This window comes from Eptesicus fuscus, chromosome 12 (genome assembly GCF_027574615.1).
Source record: "Eptesicus fuscus isolate TK198812 chromosome 12, DD_ASM_mEF_20220401, whole genome shotgun sequence".
In the NCBI taxonomy this organism is placed as follows: Eukaryota; Metazoa; Chordata; class Mammalia; order Chiroptera; family Vespertilionidae; genus Eptesicus; species Eptesicus fuscus.
Window position 1 is genome coordinate 52,218,664 of NC_072484.1, and position 20,257 is coordinate 52,238,920.

Below are 20,257 nucleotides of genomic sequence, written 5' to 3' on the forward strand. Positions count from 1 at the left end.
CCTTTCCTCCTTCCCTTCCACTTTCTAAAAATCAATGGAATAAAAATATTCTCAGGTGAGGATTAAAAAAAAAAGAATATCAAATAGATTGATAATTTCACAAGAAAATTATCATATACTAGAGGCCAGGTGCACAAAAATTCGTGCACTCGTGGTGGAGGGGGTGTCTCTCAGCCCAGCCTGCAAGCTCTCACAATCCGAGACCCCTTGGGTAGGGTCCAGTCCCATCGCAGCATGGCTCTGGTTCCCCAGAGCCTGCGGGCAGGGGGAGGGACCAAGATTCCCAGATCATAGCATGGCTCTGGTTCCCCAGAGCCTGTGGGTGGGGTGAAGGACCCAGAGGCCAGTCCGATGGCAGCATGGCTCTGTTCCCACAGCTCCCTCCCGCTGTCGCACCGTGGGCGGCCGGGACCCAGGACTGACTCCCACCACGCCAGCTGGGACCCTAACCTGTTGTTCGGTTGTCCGTCCAGAATTTTAGGTTGTGATGGACCCTGGCTCTTTATATATTAGGATAGAAAGTCAACATTTGCATGTCATGATAAAGTCATATACACATATGTAAGGATGTGTGTGTATTGCCAAGTTCTCCAAAATGGAAGAAAAATTCTCCTTGAAACTCTCTTCAACATTGTAAATTTTAATCAGAAACAATTTTATGTTATTTTCTACAAATCCTGGGTAATTTCCAAGTGGTCCCGGTTTCTGACTCACTAAATGTCATCCATCTATCAGGCACTGCAGCAGGTACTCTAGGGTACTGGGTTAGTGTCACTGTCCTGCTCAGTTCGGATCTCCCAAGGCCAGGATCGCTCACAGCAAGGCTGCAGTGAGTTGCAAAGTCCTATTTTTCCTGAATGGGAACAAAGTCCCAAGTTTCCATTTTCCATGTGGTGCATGAAACGTTTTCATCAAAAAGTGTTTTATTGGGGATGAAGTATCTATCTATCATCTATCTTTATGTGCCGCAGGCATGAAACACTCTAGCCACAAACACAGGCCTCAAGCTAGGATGAACTAAGGACTGTATATCTGCTTTGCCCCTGATTGACATAAGAGCAACACAACCAATCAGATGTCTCCTTGGGGGTGGGGATGAAGCTTTTCATCTCTTTGTGCATTGTAATGGGCTGAGCGGTTGCTTGGCGTTGTGATGTGAAGAAAGGCTGGCTTTAATTTCTGTCTCTTTGGAAGTTCTGCATGTTGAGAGTGAAAAGCTACGCGAGGTGGCTTGGTGGGACCTGAAGTGATGCCTATTGGTTTGGAATGAATTCTCTGCCCGTTTGAGGATGTTGGCTCAGGTCTGCCCACTGGTAGTCAGTAGTGACACAATGGTATCCACTGCTACACAGTCCTGCCTCCACACAGGCAGGTGTGCGAGCAGCTCCCATCACTGGGTGACAATGACCACTAAACTCCCCAAATGAAGCTCGCTACCGTAGCCTTGGGAACAAGCCCTGCTTTCATTTGTGCTAAGTCGCTGAGATCCTTATAGAACAACAACGGCAACAACCAAAATTACAGGCTTCCATTGTCCCCATATCCTTTCCCTCTCCTGGCTGCAAGAAGTGACCTGTCTCAAAACCATTGCTGTTCCACAGAGACACCTCCAGACTCTCCAGCTCCTGAATCAGGATACTGTCCCGGCCCACGTAGCCCACTGGAGAGAGAAGCGTTGTAAAAACAAAAACAAAAACCAATTGACACTAAAAACAATTTTTAAATAATTCTGAAGGAACACAGAAATAGCTCTCTATGGATAGTGCAAATGGCGAATGATGTACGTTCCCCTGCAAAAGTGCGTGGAAGCCGGGTCTCGCCTCAGTGTTAGTTCTCTGTTCTCAGGCGCAGTTCCTGCCTGGTGACGGGGGACTGGGCTACAGGCACACCTTGTGGGCACCACTGAATACATGGCTTAGAAATGCCAACTTTTGGTGAATTTATGCCAGTGTTGGGCCATTCCAGAGGGATGTCTTTGTGGGGCCAAGTTCAGTGGTCACCCAGGCACCCCAACCTTTAAAAGGGCATTACTGAAGCCTGAGGACCAGGAGCACAGGGCTTCGGGGTCATGTCACCCCTTCTGAGCGACCTGCCACGTCCCTCACTGTCCACCCCGGGGGCCCAGCCAGCCCGGCCCCTGCCCTCCCTGGCCCTCGTGGCAGCTGCCTTGATGCTGCCACTCTCTCCGTTGTTCCCTCAACACCCCCAGCCTGGCTCCCTGATCAACAGGATCGCAGGTATGTATTTTCCTAAGTCGGTTTTAATGAAGGTGAGTAAGACGCCTGGGGATTGGCAGTGTCCTCTGGAACAACGCGCCCACAAAGCCAGAACCAGGCCCTGTCTCTCCTGAGGGGACACCCGAGGGGCCTCCTGTCCAATCATGTCACAGAAAACCACAGTGACAAGGTGCTGCCTGAGCACACGGGAGAAGACGTCACCCTGCGAGCTCACCAGTCACTAACTCCCTTTAATCTTCGTTACGGCAGCAACTGGGCAGGGCTGTGGTGACCAGACAAAACACTGTGTCCCTCCAGCTGCCCCTGCAGACAAGCAGCGACCTCCCTCCAAGGGCGTCAGGCTGCCCTGCACAGTGAGGAGAGGAGATGACACCACCAAGGGGCCCAGGTGGTCCCTCCCCACTCTCCCACCCTTCCTTCATGTGTGAGAGTGTGTATATGAGTGTATCCGTGTATATGTGAGTGCGTGTCAGTAACTGTGCACATTGTGTGAGTGTGCCAGTGTGTCCAGTTCCATGTCACTGTGCTGGGGCTGTCTCTGCTCTTGGGCAGACGGGCACCCTCCCACAGGGCCCCCCTGGTCTGGTCCCTGGCATCTCAGGAGCAGGAGCCGCATCAGTGTGAGGGAGCACTGTCCGGTCCCCTCAAGGTCCTGGACCCTGCACCTGTGGCAGATCCTGTCTCCGTGCTGTGCCACCTGCCAGTTACAGACCACAGGTTGTACCACCACCCACCCCATCTGGGTTTGTAACAGAGTTTCTAGGAGAAAGAAATGGAACACTAAGACACACTTTTTTGAAGCAATTTAAACAAAAAGGTTTCAACTAGAGGTAAAATCTACACTAATAAAAGGGTAATGGGCAAATTGGTCAGGACGCCCTCACAGTAATGACTGAACAGCAGGCTGCATGGGGCAATCAGGCCAGCAGGGGTGTTAGTGAGGGATGACCAAACGACTGAACAGCAGGCTGTGTGGGGCGACCAGGCTGGCAGGGGGGTTAGTGAGGGATGACCAGGCTGGCAGAGGGGGCAGTGAGGGGCGACCAGGCCAGCAGATGGGGCAGTGAAGGGTGATAAGGCCAGCAGGGAGCACAGTTGGGGGTGACCAAGCCCGGGGTGGGGGGCAGTGAGGGGTGACCAGACCAGCAGGGCCCGGGGCAGTTAGGGGCAACCAGGCTGGCAGAGGGGGGCAGTGAGGGGCAATGAAGCTGGCAAGGGGGGAGCAGTTGGGGGCGACCAGTCCAGTAGGGGGGCAGTTGGGGGCAACCAGGTCAGCGGGGGGGGGGGGGGGGGCGGGCAGTTAAGGGTGATCAGGCTGGCAGGCAAAGGCGGTTAGGGGTGATCAGGCTGGCAAGGGGGCAGTTAAGGGCGATCAGGCAGGCAGGCAGGTGAGCAGTTAGGAGCCAGCATTCCCAGATTGTGAGAGGGATGTCCGACTGCCAGTTTAGGCCCGATCCCGGCAGGCGGAGGCAGTTAGGGGTGATCAGGCTGGCAGGGGGGGCAGTTAAGGGCGATCAGGCAGGTAGGCAGGTGAGCAGTTAGGAGCCAGTGGTCCCAGATTGTGAGAGGGATGTCCAACTGCCGGTTTAGGCCTGATCCCAGCAGTTGGACATCCCCCGAGGGGTCCCAGATTGGAGAGGGTGCAGGCTAGGCTGAAGGGACACCCCCCCCCATGCATGTATTTCATGTACCAGGCCTCTAGTTTTCTAATAAAATCAGATAACATTTAAAACTAAACCATCCAGGTAGTGTCACTGCGGTTAGTGTGTCTGGGAGAGAGAAAGGCAGATGTGTCTTCTTATGTAAAATATTTATAACTAGAAGCCTGGTGTATAAAATTCATGCACTCAGTGGGGGAGGGGGGGCGGTGCTGGTTCCCTCAGCCCAGCCTGTGACCTCTCGCAGTCTGGGAGCCCTCGGGGGTGGTCTGACTGATGGCATTGGCAGTCGGACATCCTTAGTGCTGCTGCGGAGGTGCTCACCAGCCGTCAGCTCGGCTCAGGGCTTCTGGCTGAGTGGTACTCCCCCTGTGGGAGCACACTGATGACCAGGGGGCAGCTCCTGTGTTAAGCGTCTGCCCCCTGGTAGTCAGTGTGCATCATAGTGATTGGTCATTCCACCGTTTGGTTGATTTGCATATTAGCCTTTTATTATATAGGATGGAACCACCTGACAGTCAATGTGCCCCCCTGAGGGGTCCCAGATTGAGAGAGGGCACAGGCCAGGCTGAGGGACCCCACCGGTGCATGATTGGGGCTGGAGAGGGATGCGGGAGCTTGGCCAGCTGAGGAGGGACCGTGGGAGGGCTTCAGGGTATATTTGGCCTGCCTTGCTCAGTCCTGATCGGCTGGACCATAGTACCAAGCTAACCTACAGGTTGGAGCATCTGCCTCCTGGTGGTCACTGCACATCATAGCAAGAGGTTGAGTGGCCTTAGCATATCATTAGCATATTATGCTTTGATTGGTTGGACAGACAACCAAACGACCAGATGCACTTAGTATACTAGGCTTTTATTATATAGGATTATATATAGGATCAGAAAATGGTTGTACTGAGCCCTGAGAAATAATAACAGCCTGGATGCACTACATCTACCTAATGAAACATTCTGATTCAATGTGCCAAAATTACATCAATTTACCTACATTTCACTTGCTGGTGACTGATACAGGCAGCTCTAAATTGCCTTTACATCCTTAATGATAAAATTATTCTAAGAGCGTGTCACATCCATTGTGTGCTTTAAAAGCCTCCTGCCACTGTCTCCACAGCTCAGGGGCTGCGAGGTCACCTGCCGGAACAGGTGCGGGGGGAATCAGGGCCCAATAGCACTGATGGAGCGTGGTGACACTGTGATGGCTCAGCAGTGACACAGGGCAGAGTCAGGGACCTGATTCTGACCAAAGCCTTTGATTTCTGAAGGCAGGTGCGACTCCATGCATCTTGGGGCAGGTATGTGAGCAGGGCTGTATTCAGCTAGAACCAGAGCTGGGGATTGTCTTATTTTAAATTTTTAAATCCTCATGTGAGGATATGTTTGACTCATTATAGAGAGAGGGGATGAGATGGGGTGAGAGAGACACACAGAGAGAGAAACATTGATTGGTTGCTTCCTGTATATGCCCCCATCAGGGATCAAACCTGTAACCTAGGTATGTGCCCTGACCAGGAATTGAACCGACAGCTTTTTGGTGCATGGAAAGATGCCCAACCTGGCCATACCGGCCAGGGCTTATTTTCCTTTTAAAAGACTTGTTTCTTCAGTTTAGCAAATATTGATGGCGATGCTCTTAGAGGAAGGAGAGGTGTGGCTCACCAACTCAAGGATTCATTGGAGAAGCAAGTTCACTTATTCCAATTCGTTATGGGTTATGGCCCCTCCCAAACTGCAGGGGGTGGAGGTGGGGACTCAGCAGGGAGAGGTGTGAGGAGAGCTGCCTGCCCGGGACTGGGCCCTCTGGAGGGACTGTCCTTCTCTTGGCCACTGACGAGCCCAGGGGACTTGGTGGCTGAAGAATCAGGAGTAGAGAGTCCCACAGCCACACTGCAGCTCCCAAGTCCACACGACAAATTCCATTGGGTGTTGGGTCAGATTAGAAATAGTAACTTTTCTGATGGAAACCTAATGTGGGTGCTCTCACTGGGTCTCAAGCTGGGACAGGCTACTGCCCACCGGCCACGCCCATCACAGCTGCCACTTGTGCCTTAGTGAGGTCTGTATCGCTTTGTTCTGGAGGTTGCTCAGCTGTCCCATTGTGGCTCTGTTGGCCTTAAGTGACCCCTAGTGCACATGTCATTTTGAAGACCAGGACCTGCGGGTGGGCACACAGGGCAGGCAGCAGTGGCCTCCTCTCTCCCAGGGTGCACTGCTGAGTCACCACCCCAGGAAATGGCCTCCTTTGGACCACAGCTTCATCCGGTCCAGGACCCAGTGGGACAGCGTGTGCTCTGCCAACCTAGGACACAGCAGGCGAGCCCCGCCCCTCCCACTTCCTGGCACAGGGCCTTCTCTGCCAATACACAGCCGTGCTGCCCACCTCCCGGCCTCTTTCCTGAACTGGGCACCCCCTCCTCACCTGATCTCACCTGTGGAGACACAGGGAAGGTGCTGGGAGCTTGTGTGAGCCCACACCCTGCTTGGAGACACCTCCCGTCTCTCTTTAGAATGTGAAAAAGGGACTTTTGTTTCCGAAGTGTTGAAAGCACAGCAGAAGCCAGGAACCAGCTTCCCCCGTGACAGGTCAGTGTGGCCTCAGGGAGTGGGGATGCTGGCAGGGCCTCTGGTGTTTGCAAGGACACTGCCCAGCCAGAGTCCCCACCTGTCTGTGTGGTCACTGGGGACATCTTCAGGTTGGTCCTCTCATCAGGGGCATCGGAAGGGCAGAGACGTACATTTGAGGACTCAGGGGATGGAGCTCCTTAGTGGGGAGCAGACTGCTCAACCCACAGGGACAGCATGGTCCTGGTTTCATCAACATGTGGGATCATGTTTACAGCTCAGAACAACTACCAGTACACCAACACCAACAACCCATGTCCATGGACACTGTTTCTATGGAAACACTGGAGTGAAAGTAGTCTTGGCATCTCATAATTCAAAGAACAAAGCAACAGAGTGTCAGAGATATTTTGTCTGTGGAAAGATTATTATATGCACATGTGTGCAAATACACCCATACAAATGTATGAACATGTTAGCACAATTGCACATGCAACCACACACATGCACAAACATGCACACGCATGAGCACTTGCATGCACGCACACTACATGCGCAACACATGCACACAGTGCACACCTGCATACACGTGCACACACATGTGCATGCACACATGCAACCCCCCTATGCACACTTGCACACACACACATGCTTGCACATCATCTATTCAGCAGTAGCCTAGAGGCAGAACTTCTCACTAGTCAAGAGCTTGGGCCTCAGGACACACGGTCAAGGTACAGGACCTTGTGAATACAACAGTTTGCAGAGGTTGTCTTAGGGACAGAAGGGGACAGAGATTCAGGGTGAATTGGTGTCCCCCAAACACTCCCATCACTTGCAGATGCCACAGGCTAGGCCCCAGTGACCTCATCATCCTCAGGAAAATGAGCCTCAAAGCAGAAAATCAAGCAAAAGAAGAAAACAGCACATGCATATAATTAAATACCAAGTTTGTACAAAGACTGTTATAGGTCTCGATGGGTTTCTGAGAGAGGCCCCGCATCTGGGTGTAGGCAGTGAGCGGGGCCTCTACCCTCGGGCACCCCTTTCACCATCATGCAGGTGGCAGTTCACGGGCTGTTCTGTTGTTGGAGCCGCAGGACCAGCGAGGTAATTCTAGCTCCATTGTTTGAGCAATGAACTGGCGGACATTTTCTAATGATTACAGTAGAATTTTGCCCTGATTTTTGCACAGGATTGAGCCGTGTAAGATGCTATCAGCGGAAGCAGGGAGGCGGTACTTTCTGTCCTTCCCCATGACCCTGTAGGCCTGCACTTGCCCCTCCAGTGGGACAAGCCCATCCTTACAGCTCTGACCTGAAGACCTGGGTCCCCCCTGGAAGGAGCCCAGGGGTTCTGGAAAGAGCAGGGGCGCCCTCTATTGGGGACTGCTCTCCTGTCAGCATAACTGAGGGAGACCTCACTGACCTGAACAGAGCCATGACTAGGGAACCAGGAGGGGCAGGGCGGGGACATGACACTGCCTTTCCTGCCTGGTTTTCAAATGACAAGAACAGTGTCTGTCACGTGTTGGGTGTGAGCTTCAAAAAATGCCTGTGACGGGCCTACCTGCTTCCCCAAAGAGAACAACCTGCTTCCCCAAAGCTTGGACAACACCCTTAAAATGTTCTCTTCGTCCTTGGGTAGCCAGGCAAAGCCGCCCTGGAGTGTCACTGTCAGAAAACCAGTCACAGAAAGGGATTTTAAACATGCCCTGGTGTGTTGTTTGCTTAGATCTGAAACAACCCTTCAGAGGGATTTTCCCAGGAAATGGAAAAGTAAACGAAACTCTAGAGAGCATTGATGAGTAAGTGAGGGCGCTGGCCCTCGCAGGGCCAGGAAGAAGCGTGTCTGGGCTCCTTGTGCAACCTGTAGTTGGAGCACGCGGCTGCAGCACCTGCGCCAGCCCTCCTCAGCCCGGCTGCACACTCTCTAAGGTCCCCAGTTCGGTTCTCAGGGAGGACTCTGACCGTCGAAGGTACAACACTGAGACCTGGAGGCCTGTGACCCGCAGCAATGAGTCAGTGATAGATAATGGCCCCTGCTTCTCTCTCACGGCCCCCGATTCTCCTGACACGGGGGCAAAATGAATCGCAGGGGCTGGGACATTATTGTGAAAGGCATGCTGATGACCCACGTGGCTCAGAGAACATCACGAAGGCTTGGCTCCCTATCACATTCAGGGGGTTTCTGTTTGGTCAAGAAAAGGCCTTACTTTGTAAAGTGGGAGGGGCCTGTTGTCATTCTCAGTGACGTTTGTGGAACACTCCCATAATTTAAAGAGAATTCGCACGTAGATTTTCCAAGACTATGCAGGGAGGTGGGCAGCCGGGATTATTGAGCTCCTTTCCCGCGGTGGCTCAGCACCTGCAGACGGGGATTTCTCTGGCTTCCAGGGGAGCATGAGGCACGGGGACTATCAGGTTCAAAAGCAGACGCCAGCAGCTCTGCGGGGCCTCCCCATCTGCACCGCTCAGGGTTGTTGGGCAGAGTGATGGAACCTACGAGGCATCTGGGCCATCTTGCTCAAGGTCACATGAAGTGAGGACATCGTCAGATCCTCCCACTTCCCCTCTGCTGTGACTCAACCTTAACCTAGTATGGGCTGTGCATGCCACGGAGGTGCCGTGGAGGTGGCATGGCAGGTGTGGGTGCACTCATCCAGCTGATGTGTGAGCAGCTCGAAGCTCCAAGCACCGGGAAGTCACGGGAAATCAAACAGGCAGAGTCTGCTTATTCTTCCCAGAAAAAGACAAAGCTGAGTTTGTAATATATTGGAATGCTTGCATTGCCATTGGTTTGCACATTCAACTCGAGGTAATAATTCTCCAAGTCGAATATGTATCTTTGGAGAAGGGGACAGAGGGCTGCCTTTGAAAGAGCCGTGGGACTTGTACCATGTTCATCATGAAGGGAAAGGCCTATTGCAGGCCTTGTTCACGTTACATGGTATTTATGTTACACATATGTGTATGTATGTCATGCTCTGTTCCCCTTGGATAGACCCGGCGGACCCCAGGCTTCACCCCGCCCTGTTCTCACTGCTTCAGGAATACGAGGCAGATCTCTGGAGTGTCCGCCTACCTATGGGGTCCCAGGTGAATCACTGCGTGTCACTGTCATGAGGCCACAGTGGAGCCAAAAGCCTTCACGTGAAAACCACGTGAGAACCTGTCCATTCTGCCCCGGCAGCAGAGAGGACTACACGTAAAGGCAACTTTTGTCCCTGGGGCACCACGAACACGCAGTTTTATAGGAAACGGTTACTTCCCAACACCTCGAGTCAAGTCGTTCTTTGTAGTTAAAATAACCACCATAGTATCTAGGCTTTGGGCCAATTTCACTTCCTCGTTAGTGATTTTTTATGGGCAGTGTTCGGCTTTCAAATGCCCACACACAAGAACTAGTAACTTCTAGAAATATCGCACAGAGTGGAAAATCAGGAAATTCCACGCAAAATAAAACCAAACAAGCTAGCAGCAGATGGGGACGGATCCCGGGCCCCGGGCGGTCAGGGCGGGAGAGGATTGTGAGGTGAGGAAGGGCTCACCTCCCCCGCCTCCCGAGAGTCTAGTCGCGCTGTCAATAAGGACAGCAGATGCACAGATCGCCCAGGTAACTAGAGAAACTAAACCTTCCGGGGTGACAGTGCATTTGCACGTGGCCGTCCTATGAAACCACCGCTCCCAGTCAGTGTGTCACGTACCAAACACGTCGCTGTCCCCCGAGGGCTCCCGGGAGAGTTCTCGGAGGTTCCTCTTTTTCTCAGACTCCCCTCTGGAGGCTTCACCCTCCTGGAAAACAAAACAAAAGTGTTTTATCATCAAAATAATGTACCGCGCTTCTGTCCTCATGGTTCTGGAGCCGAAGGCCACATCCCCACGTCCGTCCTCGGGTCCGGAACAGTCCCAGTTCCATTGCTCAGTCCTGGCTCAGGCGGATTTACCATAGAGGATCCTGAGCTCCCGCTTCTTTTCTCGGCCCGAGCACGAGGCCTTCTCCTGTTCCAGGGCATATACTTTCATACAAAAGAAACTGAATATCATCCCCGATAAAGTAATGAGCCGACCCTCACCCCAACCCTGTTTTTCTAACACACTGACCGAGTTGAAAACATTTCTCAGTGTTGCTGGGGATGTGGGACAGGCAGGGACCCCCCTGGGAGCTGGGGCAGACAGCCACAGCCGTCCTTAGAGGACAAGCCACAAACACCTGCTGTTCCCCCTGCCTGGAGCTCCCCTCGGCTGCCTCTGGCGCCTGGAGAAGGCAGAGGTCTGGGAACTCTGACCCCACCCGGCCAGGTCCCCTCAGTGGCTTTCCTGTGTCCAGTGTCCTTCCTGACCCCCTACCCCGGAGATCTGACATGGTCACAGACACCCTGTTTCTTTATTCCTTTCTCCCTGTGACACTGAACGTTCGTTAAGAATGGGGACCTTGCCTTATGCACCTTTCTGTCCCCAAACCTCACAGTGCCTGGCACCCAGCATGTGCTGGAGAGAAAACGGTTCAGTTTTATCCTAATAGACAATTTCTGTTTTGGCAGCGGGCACCAAAGGTGGGTTAAGAGACATGGTTTCATATCTACCTGTTTAATTTTAGAAGAGAGTGCAACTGGGAACAGAATTTCCTGATAGTTTCTTTCGTCAGCTATACATTCTTTCACACGTTTTTGTTTCACATCTGGCTTCTATGCCGATATCAGTCATATTCTTCACTAAGTACAAAATAATAATTTTATTTGAGGACTAATTAATAATTATCATGTAGCTACAAGTATAATCACTGTGGATGTAATTTTTTTGTGCTTTAGCATCTACTAGGTCACCCCTTCCAACCTATCGCGTCTTCCAATGAGAACGGGGAGTGTTTTTTCCTCCTTAGTGGTAAGTAATGGTGAGTCTCCGAGGGGAGGGCATTTCAGGTTCAGAGTAAAAGCTGGAAGTTAAAGCAAAGGATGGAGGTTGGTCATGGGGTTCCAGCCTCCCAGGTGCATGGCTCAGGCCGGAGAGGCAGAGGCACCTGCATCTTACCCGCCCTGTGCGGATGTCTGTCCAGTAGCCACACAGCGTCCACCTAACCTAGAGCAGCCTCAGGCGGGGCCCAGAGTGGAGGTGAGGGGCAGGACCTCAAGCTTCACCCCCACCTCGGGTCTTATCCCTCAATATCAGTGTTGTGCACATGGTGGGTTGGACAGGGGAAGTACGTGTTGCCCGCGGAAATCTAGTGACTAATTTCTGTTCAAACAAGAAGCTTGTTCCTGAGACCTGACACTGCTGCTATCCCGTGAACATAAAAATATCCTTGTGACTAACACATTTTTAATAAGCAAACTGTCTACAAGCAAAACAAACACCACCAAGATGATGTGTGTCAAATGCAATGGAATCTTCCTGATAAAGAAATAAAAGCTTCCCACAAGTTGTAAACACTCAGGTACACAACCAAGAACTGAGGGCCCGGCCCCATGACCCAGGAACCCCAGAGTGTCATTGTCCCAAGTGTCCTCATTCCCAAATGTGTCTGTGGCTGCCAGTGTCTACTAGGTAAATTCATTCGAAGCCATTATGGTTTTTCTCTTCAAAATGTTTGTGCCAATTTTCCCATCCATCAGCCTAAGTATGTGAGGGCTGACCTAGTAAGAGTCCACTTACTTTTCCATAATCATTTTAGGGGAACATGCAATGAGAAAAAATTCTTATAATTAAGGTAGATTTAAAAATATTTTCTAATAGAGATATAATTTATTATTCAATAGCATTGACATAATAATCACTATAAATTAAGTAGTTTGCTGTATCCCCAGTACTTTATTTTTTACTCAACAGTTTTCGTTCCTGTGTGATGAACATGTCTTGTTTGGTTGATCCGTTCTTTGCTTAGAGGATGAGCCCTGGAGTAGCACAGCGTTCAAACCCCACCGCGTGTTTGGTGTCCACCCCATCCCCCCTCCTTATGCCTGTCTGGTGCCCCTCCTGTCACTACCCAGAGTGCAGTGCAGCCCTGTTCCACCCCACGACTCCTCAATGGGCCCAAGGCCTCTCCCTCCGTGCATCTTGGGCGCAAGCTGAGCTCACAGCCTTTGTCATCTTCACTGGTTCCATGCACCAACCTGAACAGGAAACCATGGGATGGAGTTTGTCGACTTTAGTGTTGGAAGGGTTTGTAAATTCTCTTTAAATAGAGGAGTGGATATTTCCTGCATTTCTTAAAAAAAAAAAACACAAAAAAAACACAACAACAGTGCCTTTCAAATGCCTCCTCTGGTATGGTCAGGACAATAAATATTATCTGCAAAGAGGCACTCAGAGCCCCCAGGCAGCCGGCAGGGTGTCCATCACAGCCAGGCGAGCGTCTGCTCTCAGGGAGGACTTACTTCCATTGGATCCAGAGGAAATTGAATTAGTTCAAACCAGAGATCCCAGCTGGACTGAACGGCCTCGGGAGAGGGGAGTCAGGCTCTTCCCACTGTTCTAGGGCATCAGGGGTCCCAAGGGAGAAGATCCAGTGAGTCGGGGACCCTGCCTGGGATGCAGGGGGCAGGGTCACCCTCCTTTTGCATGGCCTGTGTTTGGGGTCAAATCTCAGTCCAACTGTGTGTGTGTGTGTGTGTGTGTGTGTGGTATAATAAAAACTCTTCTTACAATGTAGAGCTTATTACTCAGCATTTTTGGTTTGTTTCTTAAAAAACAGAATTATTCTTGCTGTAAGCTGGGTTTGGATAAGTAACAAAGGATTCTAGCAAAACATTGAAAGCTTTCGGGATCAAAGTAAAGAACATGAAAAGACATGAAGACTGGGATCATGTGAACGGGCTCATTGTGAAGCCATGTCTCCCCTCACGCAGGGTCAGGGCAGGACGGGGACACGTCCATGCACGGGCAGCCGTGGCCTGTACAGCCCAGACCTCTTGACATTGGCATTGGTGACGTTCTGGGCTGCGTCAGTCCTGGTCATGGTGTAGGCTGTCCTGCGTGTTGTGGGATGTTGAGCAGCATCTTTGATCTCTACCCATCGAAGGCTTGGTGCACCCTGCCACTGTGACAACTGGACGCTGGCAAATATCCCACCCGGGGTGGGGAAGGGCCATCCTGGTTGTGAGCCACTGGTCTAGACAAAGGGAAGCATCAGAAAGGAAGCAAAACCTACAAATCCACTTATTTGTGTACTTTTCATAAAGACACATATAAGTCATCAAAACGCTACTTTTAAAAGAACAATTGGAGAGCAGGGACAGCATGACAAGGATTAGAGACTGACTGAGGGTGGGAATCAGAAGGAACTGAGTCATGAAACCCAGTGCTGCCTCCGTAACGGTTTCTCAGACGTGAGCCTTAGATATGCTCTTAAAGCACAAGCAGCAGAAGACGTTCTGGAAGGCTGGACTTCAAAATCAGAAACCGTCGTGCTTCAACGGACACCACCGAGAGCGCGAAACCACTGCTCAGAGAACCGGAGGAAGTATTTGCAGATTGTGCGCCCGATAAAGGTCTAGTGTCCGGCATATGTAAAGTGCCCCTACAACTCAACAAAGAAAAACAAACCACCCAATTCAAAACATGGGCAAAGACTCTGAACAGACATGTCTCCAAAGAAGATACACAAATGGCCAGTAAGCACGTAACAGATGCTCAACATCGTTATCCGTTAAGAAAATGCAAATGGAACCAGGCTGAGGTCCCACTTCACACCACTAGGGTGGATACAATAAAAAAGACTGTAATAAGAATCATAGGCGAGGATGTGCGGAAGTCAAAACACTCATCAGCCAATACAGTGGGAGACCATTGTGGAAACAGTCTGGTGGCGCTCAAAGTTCAGCCTAGAAGTACCATGTGACTCATCAAATCCACCCCCAGGCATATGCCCAAGAGAAATGAAAACATATGTCCACACAAAACATTACACATGGATGTTGTTAGCAGCATTCTTCATAATACCAACAGGTGGAAACAACTCCAATGTCCACCAAGTAATGAAAGGGTAAATTCCTAGGATGGAATGTTACTCAGCAACGAAAAAGAATGAAGCACTGACGTGTACTACAATGTGGATGAACACTGAGAACATGATGCTCCAGGAAAGAAGCCAGACACACAAAAAAACCACATATGTGCATGATTACGCATATATGAAGTGTCCAAAACAGGCAAGTCTATAGAGACTGCAAGCACATTAGTGGTTGAGTCGGCCTGGGGAGTCGGGTGGGGTAGGGGGTGGGTGGTGACTGTTAATGGGCAGGAGGGTTTCTCTGAGGGATGAATAAATGTTATAAAATTAGATTGCTGTGATGGTTGCATAATCCTATGAATATGCCAAAAAACCCACATGGATTTATACATTTTGAATGAGTACATCTTATGTTATGTGAATTCTATTTCAATAAAAGCCATTAAAAAACAGCAACATCTGCACTCAACAGCCAGGACCCAGTGGCTTTTGGCTGGGCACGTGTCTCAGGGGGGCAATGACATGGAGGAGCAGGATCCTTCCCGCCCATGCTGGCAGCCAGACCTCTGTGGAGCCTGCGTGGGGCTCAGTGCCAAGGCCCAGGATTGGCTTTTGAAATGTGGGAAATTAAAATTTTGGAAGGCTTTGACTCTTCTCTCTAACGGCTAGACTGGTTAACTCTACTTCTGGCTAGAGTGATGAACGTGAATGGATTTATAAATAAAGGCTGAGAAAATGCTTGCTACTCAACACTGAGGACCCCAGAAGAAAAGTACAAATCTCACAGAGATGATTTCAACCCTGGTACTCCTTCCTCGGCCTGTGTGTATGGTGTCAGAGGGCACAGGAAGTGTCCTTGGTCACATGAAGTCGCTGCCCAGAGGCTCTGTGACTATAGATGAGTGACCACGTGTAAAGTGGGGAACAGGGTCCTGCCCCCAGCTAGCAGAGTCAAAGCCAGACACCATCATTACTTACTTCACTACTATCCATCTTCTGACATTTTCCATACTTCAGAGAAGGTGGAAATAAAAGCTTCTTAAGTAAAAACAGGGTTTAATGATGTATACCAATGCAGTGAGGTTAAGAAGTAGAAGATAATTTTGTAGAACTCTGATTGCACCTGCCTTTCGGTTTCCTCGCTCTAAATTTAGGGACACACTTGCCTTGCAGAAGGAATGGTCCCTGGTCTGTGCAGACGCTGCTTCAAAGCTGAGCTCTGCTACTGCTGTGATGGAAGTGGGAACGCCTCGGACAGAAACTTGCCCGACTCGCTCTAGGAGCTGCAGTACTGAATCAGGCTAAAGCCTGTTTCCACTCTGCCAGCATCAAAACCAGTTACCTGAACTTTAATAACCAACCAAATGCATCTCAAGAATTTCATACCTACAGGTGCAGATAGACGCCGGTCAGCGAGATCAATGAGATCCATTCTTCACTTCATCAAGAGTGTGAACATGATATTCCTACAAATGCACTTGCAGGAGAAATTTTGCTTTTCAGGCCACAGACCTTCCCCTGGTTTCATAACTGACAATACAAGTAACTCAGATTATAGTTATGAGAAGATAGAAGCTTCAAAATATTTTTATATTTTGAAAAACCTGTTATGGAGCAGGCAACACAACCCGCCAGGTCACATGACAACTCAGTGATGCAGGGGAGATGCGTCCAAATGGGTTCCCTGTGATACTCAGGAAACGATCCTCCTGCGTCAAGCGCTGAAGGAATTGTGACTTAACACTCACACTCAGTTTCCCAGTCTTTACAGTGTTGTTGCAAACCCACAAAGAGAAACTTAAAGTCACAAGGTTGATTTTCTTTTAAACACTGAAGCAATGATTAAAAGGCACGTTGACACCATGCCTTTTACAGAGGAACCAAGTGCTTTGTATCCCAGCGGTGAAACGAGAAGGGCCTATGGCTCATGGGAAGGAAGTGTTAACGCTCCTGGGATATTCTCCAAATACCACGTCCTACTTCCCTTTGAAATACATTGCAACAAACCTCTTTTCAAAAAGACTAAAACTGTCAGAAAGTAGAAGAGAACAGCTAAAGATTTCACACTGCTTATTTTACTTGAAAAGCAGGGGTCTGGGCACCTTAGGGGTGATGCATATCCAGTGAGGCCACGCTGTCACTTGAACATACAGCTATTTAAATCTAAGTCATTGAAAATGAAGAGCATTGAGAGTGTGGTTCCTCAGGTGGACCAGCCACACGCCATGTGCTTCCTGCCAGGTGTGTCTAATGACTACGCATCGAGTGACACAGACAGAACATTCTCACCAGAACAGATCCACTGCAGCCGTGTCTGCCTGGGGTGGGGTGGGGGTGGGGGGGAAGGGGGAAGGGAGGCAGAACACGGCTGTGCCCTTTTACTGCACCTGGTGCTCGTGAAAGACAGTCTCCTGTTTTGCAACTGAAGTCGAGCGGAACCCCTTAGGGGTGTGTGTGAGAGAGATGGAGGTGGAGATAGAGATAGGCAGAGAGATAACAGGAGGCAAAGAGAGTGAACCTGAGACTCCTGTAGGTACGGTACAATGGGAAGTCTGCGTGCACCTCGCAGTCTAAGAACTCGCCTCATTGTCTAGATGTTTCTGTGCAGCTGAGTGTCAGAGGAGGTCAGTACATGTCTGTGGGGAAATGCTTTCTACATTTCAGCTCCTTAGGCTCTTAAGTATAGATTATATGATTAACCTACGAATTACCTGAGTTCTCAAATAAAAAAACCAAACTTGTTTACGGGACTTGCCTAAGAAAATGGAAATTATACAGACGGGTCTCCAACAACTGCCAACGCACTGCAATCAACTCAGAAATGTCCAATTTTGGGGTGAATTTGGGGCTCAAAGGCACCATGGCCCCATCACACGATGCTCCAGGCTGGAGTCTGGGGGACTGGAAGGATTTCCATTTCTCAGTGATTCTGCTTTCCATTCTGTGACATCGTTACGGCGACAGCAGGTGGTTTTAGCAGGAAGTGCAGGAGGAGAGGGAGGCAGGAGAGAACAGCGATGCTGGATTTGGGGTTGGGAAGGGCCTGGGTCTCAGTCCCACTGGTGCTCCTGTCCCAGCAGTGGGCGTGGACAGTACCTGCCGGCTCAGCAGGCAGAGGGCTGGGAGCCACTCTTTGCTGACACTCCCAGGACCCCAGGCCAAAGCCAAGAATCAGAACCAAGTGGAGGAGCTGATGCCCGTGAAACAGGCGGGAAATGGCGAGGGCTGCGCTGGAAACGCAAAGATGGATTCCGGCAGCTTAGAAGGATTCAGATGGAGTTTATTTCCACGTTTCCTGTCTAGCTGCATTTTGAAAACATTCCACAGTAAGGGGGTGGGAAGGGCTGCGGAGGCCCCAGCACTGGGCGGCCGAGACCATGGTGGTCTGGAGTCCAGGCCCAGAGCTCCGGCTGTAGCGGCGGCCGAGCGCTGCCCCGGAATTGCTGGGGGCTGGAGGGTAACAGTCTACTGGTGTTAGCAGAAAGCCCGGAGCCACAGCACCCACTCCGAGGACTGAGGTAGACGTGCACCCCCAGGGTCTCTGAGCCCCTCATTCCTACCTTATGGGCCTTCTCCGCGCAGATCTCCCGCTTCCCCGCGTGGTTCCCCATCCCGCACCGAGGAAGCTGCAGAGGCTGAAAGAAAAAGAGAAGGTATTAGCCTAAAGCTGGCACGTTTAGAATTCTCCGTGTTGTTTTTCATCAGGACCGCATTCCTGTGAGATGTGCTGTATCCCTTTCCGAAGAGAGAAAACGAAAACCCCAAACTCAAGACACAACGAACATCTTATTAGTGGTCCCACGGAAATGGCTAGAACATAGGGGAGCTGCCGATCTCAGCGCTGTTCAGTAACAAATACATGCCGGGGTGTTTCCTCATCGGTAAGATGATCAGGCCATCCCCAGCGATCTCGGGGGCTGTTTCTACACAGACACATCCATACAGAGGGGGTCACAGCTCACGGGCAGGGGCCACGTTGGGAAACGACTGAGATGCAGAGAGGTGCCAAAAGTGAAAGGTAACGAGTCCGTGCCCGCTGCCCAGGGAGTTGTGTGAGCACAGAAACCTCAAGATCAGACCAACGGCGGCTTATCAGACAAGTATGCCAAGAATCTGCAGAATTTCCAGGGGAGATAAAGTTGGATTTTTTAAAAAAAGTGTATTTCTTGTTCCTATTTCCTAACCCAAACACTAACAGCAAATTCACAGGTTTTGTTCCCCTCCCCCCCAAAAGGCACAAAACTGAATAATTTAGCCTAAACCCATTCCAACACGCTTTGGGTCCCACCGCATCCCTGCACCTGCACTAACCCCCACGCTCCATCCACACACCTGCCCACCTGGTGCCGTGACCGGGCTTTTCGGGCAGTTACACCTGTAGTTTTCCACGATGCATTCTTTTATACAAAGGACACGTGGGTCCCCACCTCCTGGGGAACACAGAACAGTTCTCCTTCCAAGGTCACAAATGTGAATCGTTTCCTAAAAATGGGGAGCGGGGGGCGCGGGGTTTCTAAAATTTCCGTGTCTGAATGAAAGGCAGCGCGTCCCCTGAAGGCTGTCTTCTTCAGAAAAGAGGGAGCTGCCTGCTGGCATCTGGATTTTCCCAAAGGCGCCGCAGCCCTGGGGCCTCGTCGATACGAATGAAGGATGTGGATGCTCTTTTCAGAAGGACCTCAGTGGGCACACGGACAGTCCTCAAGACTGGAGAGAAAGAAGCCAGGACACCTGACAGTTCACCTCCCAGTGTGTGGGGGTCCACGAGCCGGCACAGGAGGAAGCACACAGCCACCCCCTCGACAGGGTGGAGACGAGCGCTGGGCAGGAGACGTCTCCAGAGAGAGCCTGCGCAGAGAGTTTTAAAGTGCTGGACTTCAAACAACTCAGATGAAAGCAGCGATAATGTGCCCGTAAATCAAAGACATGGTTCTAGTGGTGACAAATGCACTAGCTTTGAAGAATCATATGAATCCCTCATGTTTCACAAGGAGAATGAAAAAAACAATGCTTTAAAGTGTATGCTTTTAAAAATGCAAGTACAGCTTTGCGGATCATTTCAATATGAAATGGGAGTCTACCGTCTACCTTCCCCATTTATTTAAATTAGACAAAAACATCTTTTTTTTTGGTGACGTCATTGAAGAGACTGAGGTTTGGGGTACATATACTCCTTTCCTTGATAGGAATGGGTACAGAAAGGGGAAGACAGACGTTGTGTTGTCCTCATGGGGTCCAAGCTGTAGTCAGAGAGCATGAATGAGTGGACAGTAGCTGTCACTCTTTGATTCCATTCAGGGTTCTAACCAAATATTGAGAACTTGTAATCTGTAAAGAATACATGGAATGGCATTGCCTCAACCATTTGCGGGTCTATCTCCCTGTTTCAGGAATAAGAATTAGTCTATTCTAAACTAAGCACAGGAAAAATCGTTAACTTCATTAAAGTTGACAGCTTGGACTTTCGGGGGGTCTCCCATTGCCACCATCTTTGTTTTCACCTCGGCAGCATCTCCAGCTCACATCCTCTATCCGCAGTCCCCTGCCTCGTCCGTCTCCATTTCCGTTGACCCTCACCCCATCTTTTCATTTCCCTCGCTGGTATCAGGTAAACCCAACCTAATGCTCCCTCCTCCAGGGAACCAGGCTCACGCAGGACAAGTGAATATTTGGGGGTTACTTGTGGACTAAGGGGGAGTGTTTTGGGGCGAAGGGTCTCTGAAGCACAGCCGAAATCTAGCTGCAGACGCTTCCTTGGCTCCTGGAAGAGAAGTGATCATTCTTCCAGCGTCTCTGATCAAACCCTCCTTACATTTCAGAGCAAAACTTTAGGCTACCCTTGGGGGGACTGCAA

The 20,257-nt window shown here is 50.5% G+C and overlaps 1 protein-coding gene across 1 annotated transcript in view; it reads right to left on the reverse strand.

The window, feature by feature from the left end:
• The window catches only part of MBP (myelin basic protein), an 80,343-nt gene that overhangs the window by 42,680 nt on the left and 17,406 nt on the right, over positions 1-20,257 (reverse strand). Inside the window, exons 2-3 of the mRNA XM_028139327.2 lie at positions 17,967-18,041; positions 10,166-10,253 (exon numbers count right to left, since the gene is read on the reverse strand). Coding sequence (XP_027995128.1) covers positions 10,166-10,253; positions 17,967-18,017 — 139 coding nt within the window. The 5' untranslated portion in view covers positions 18,018-18,041. The remainder of the gene's footprint in view (positions 1-10,165; positions 10,254-17,966; positions 18,042-20,257) is intronic.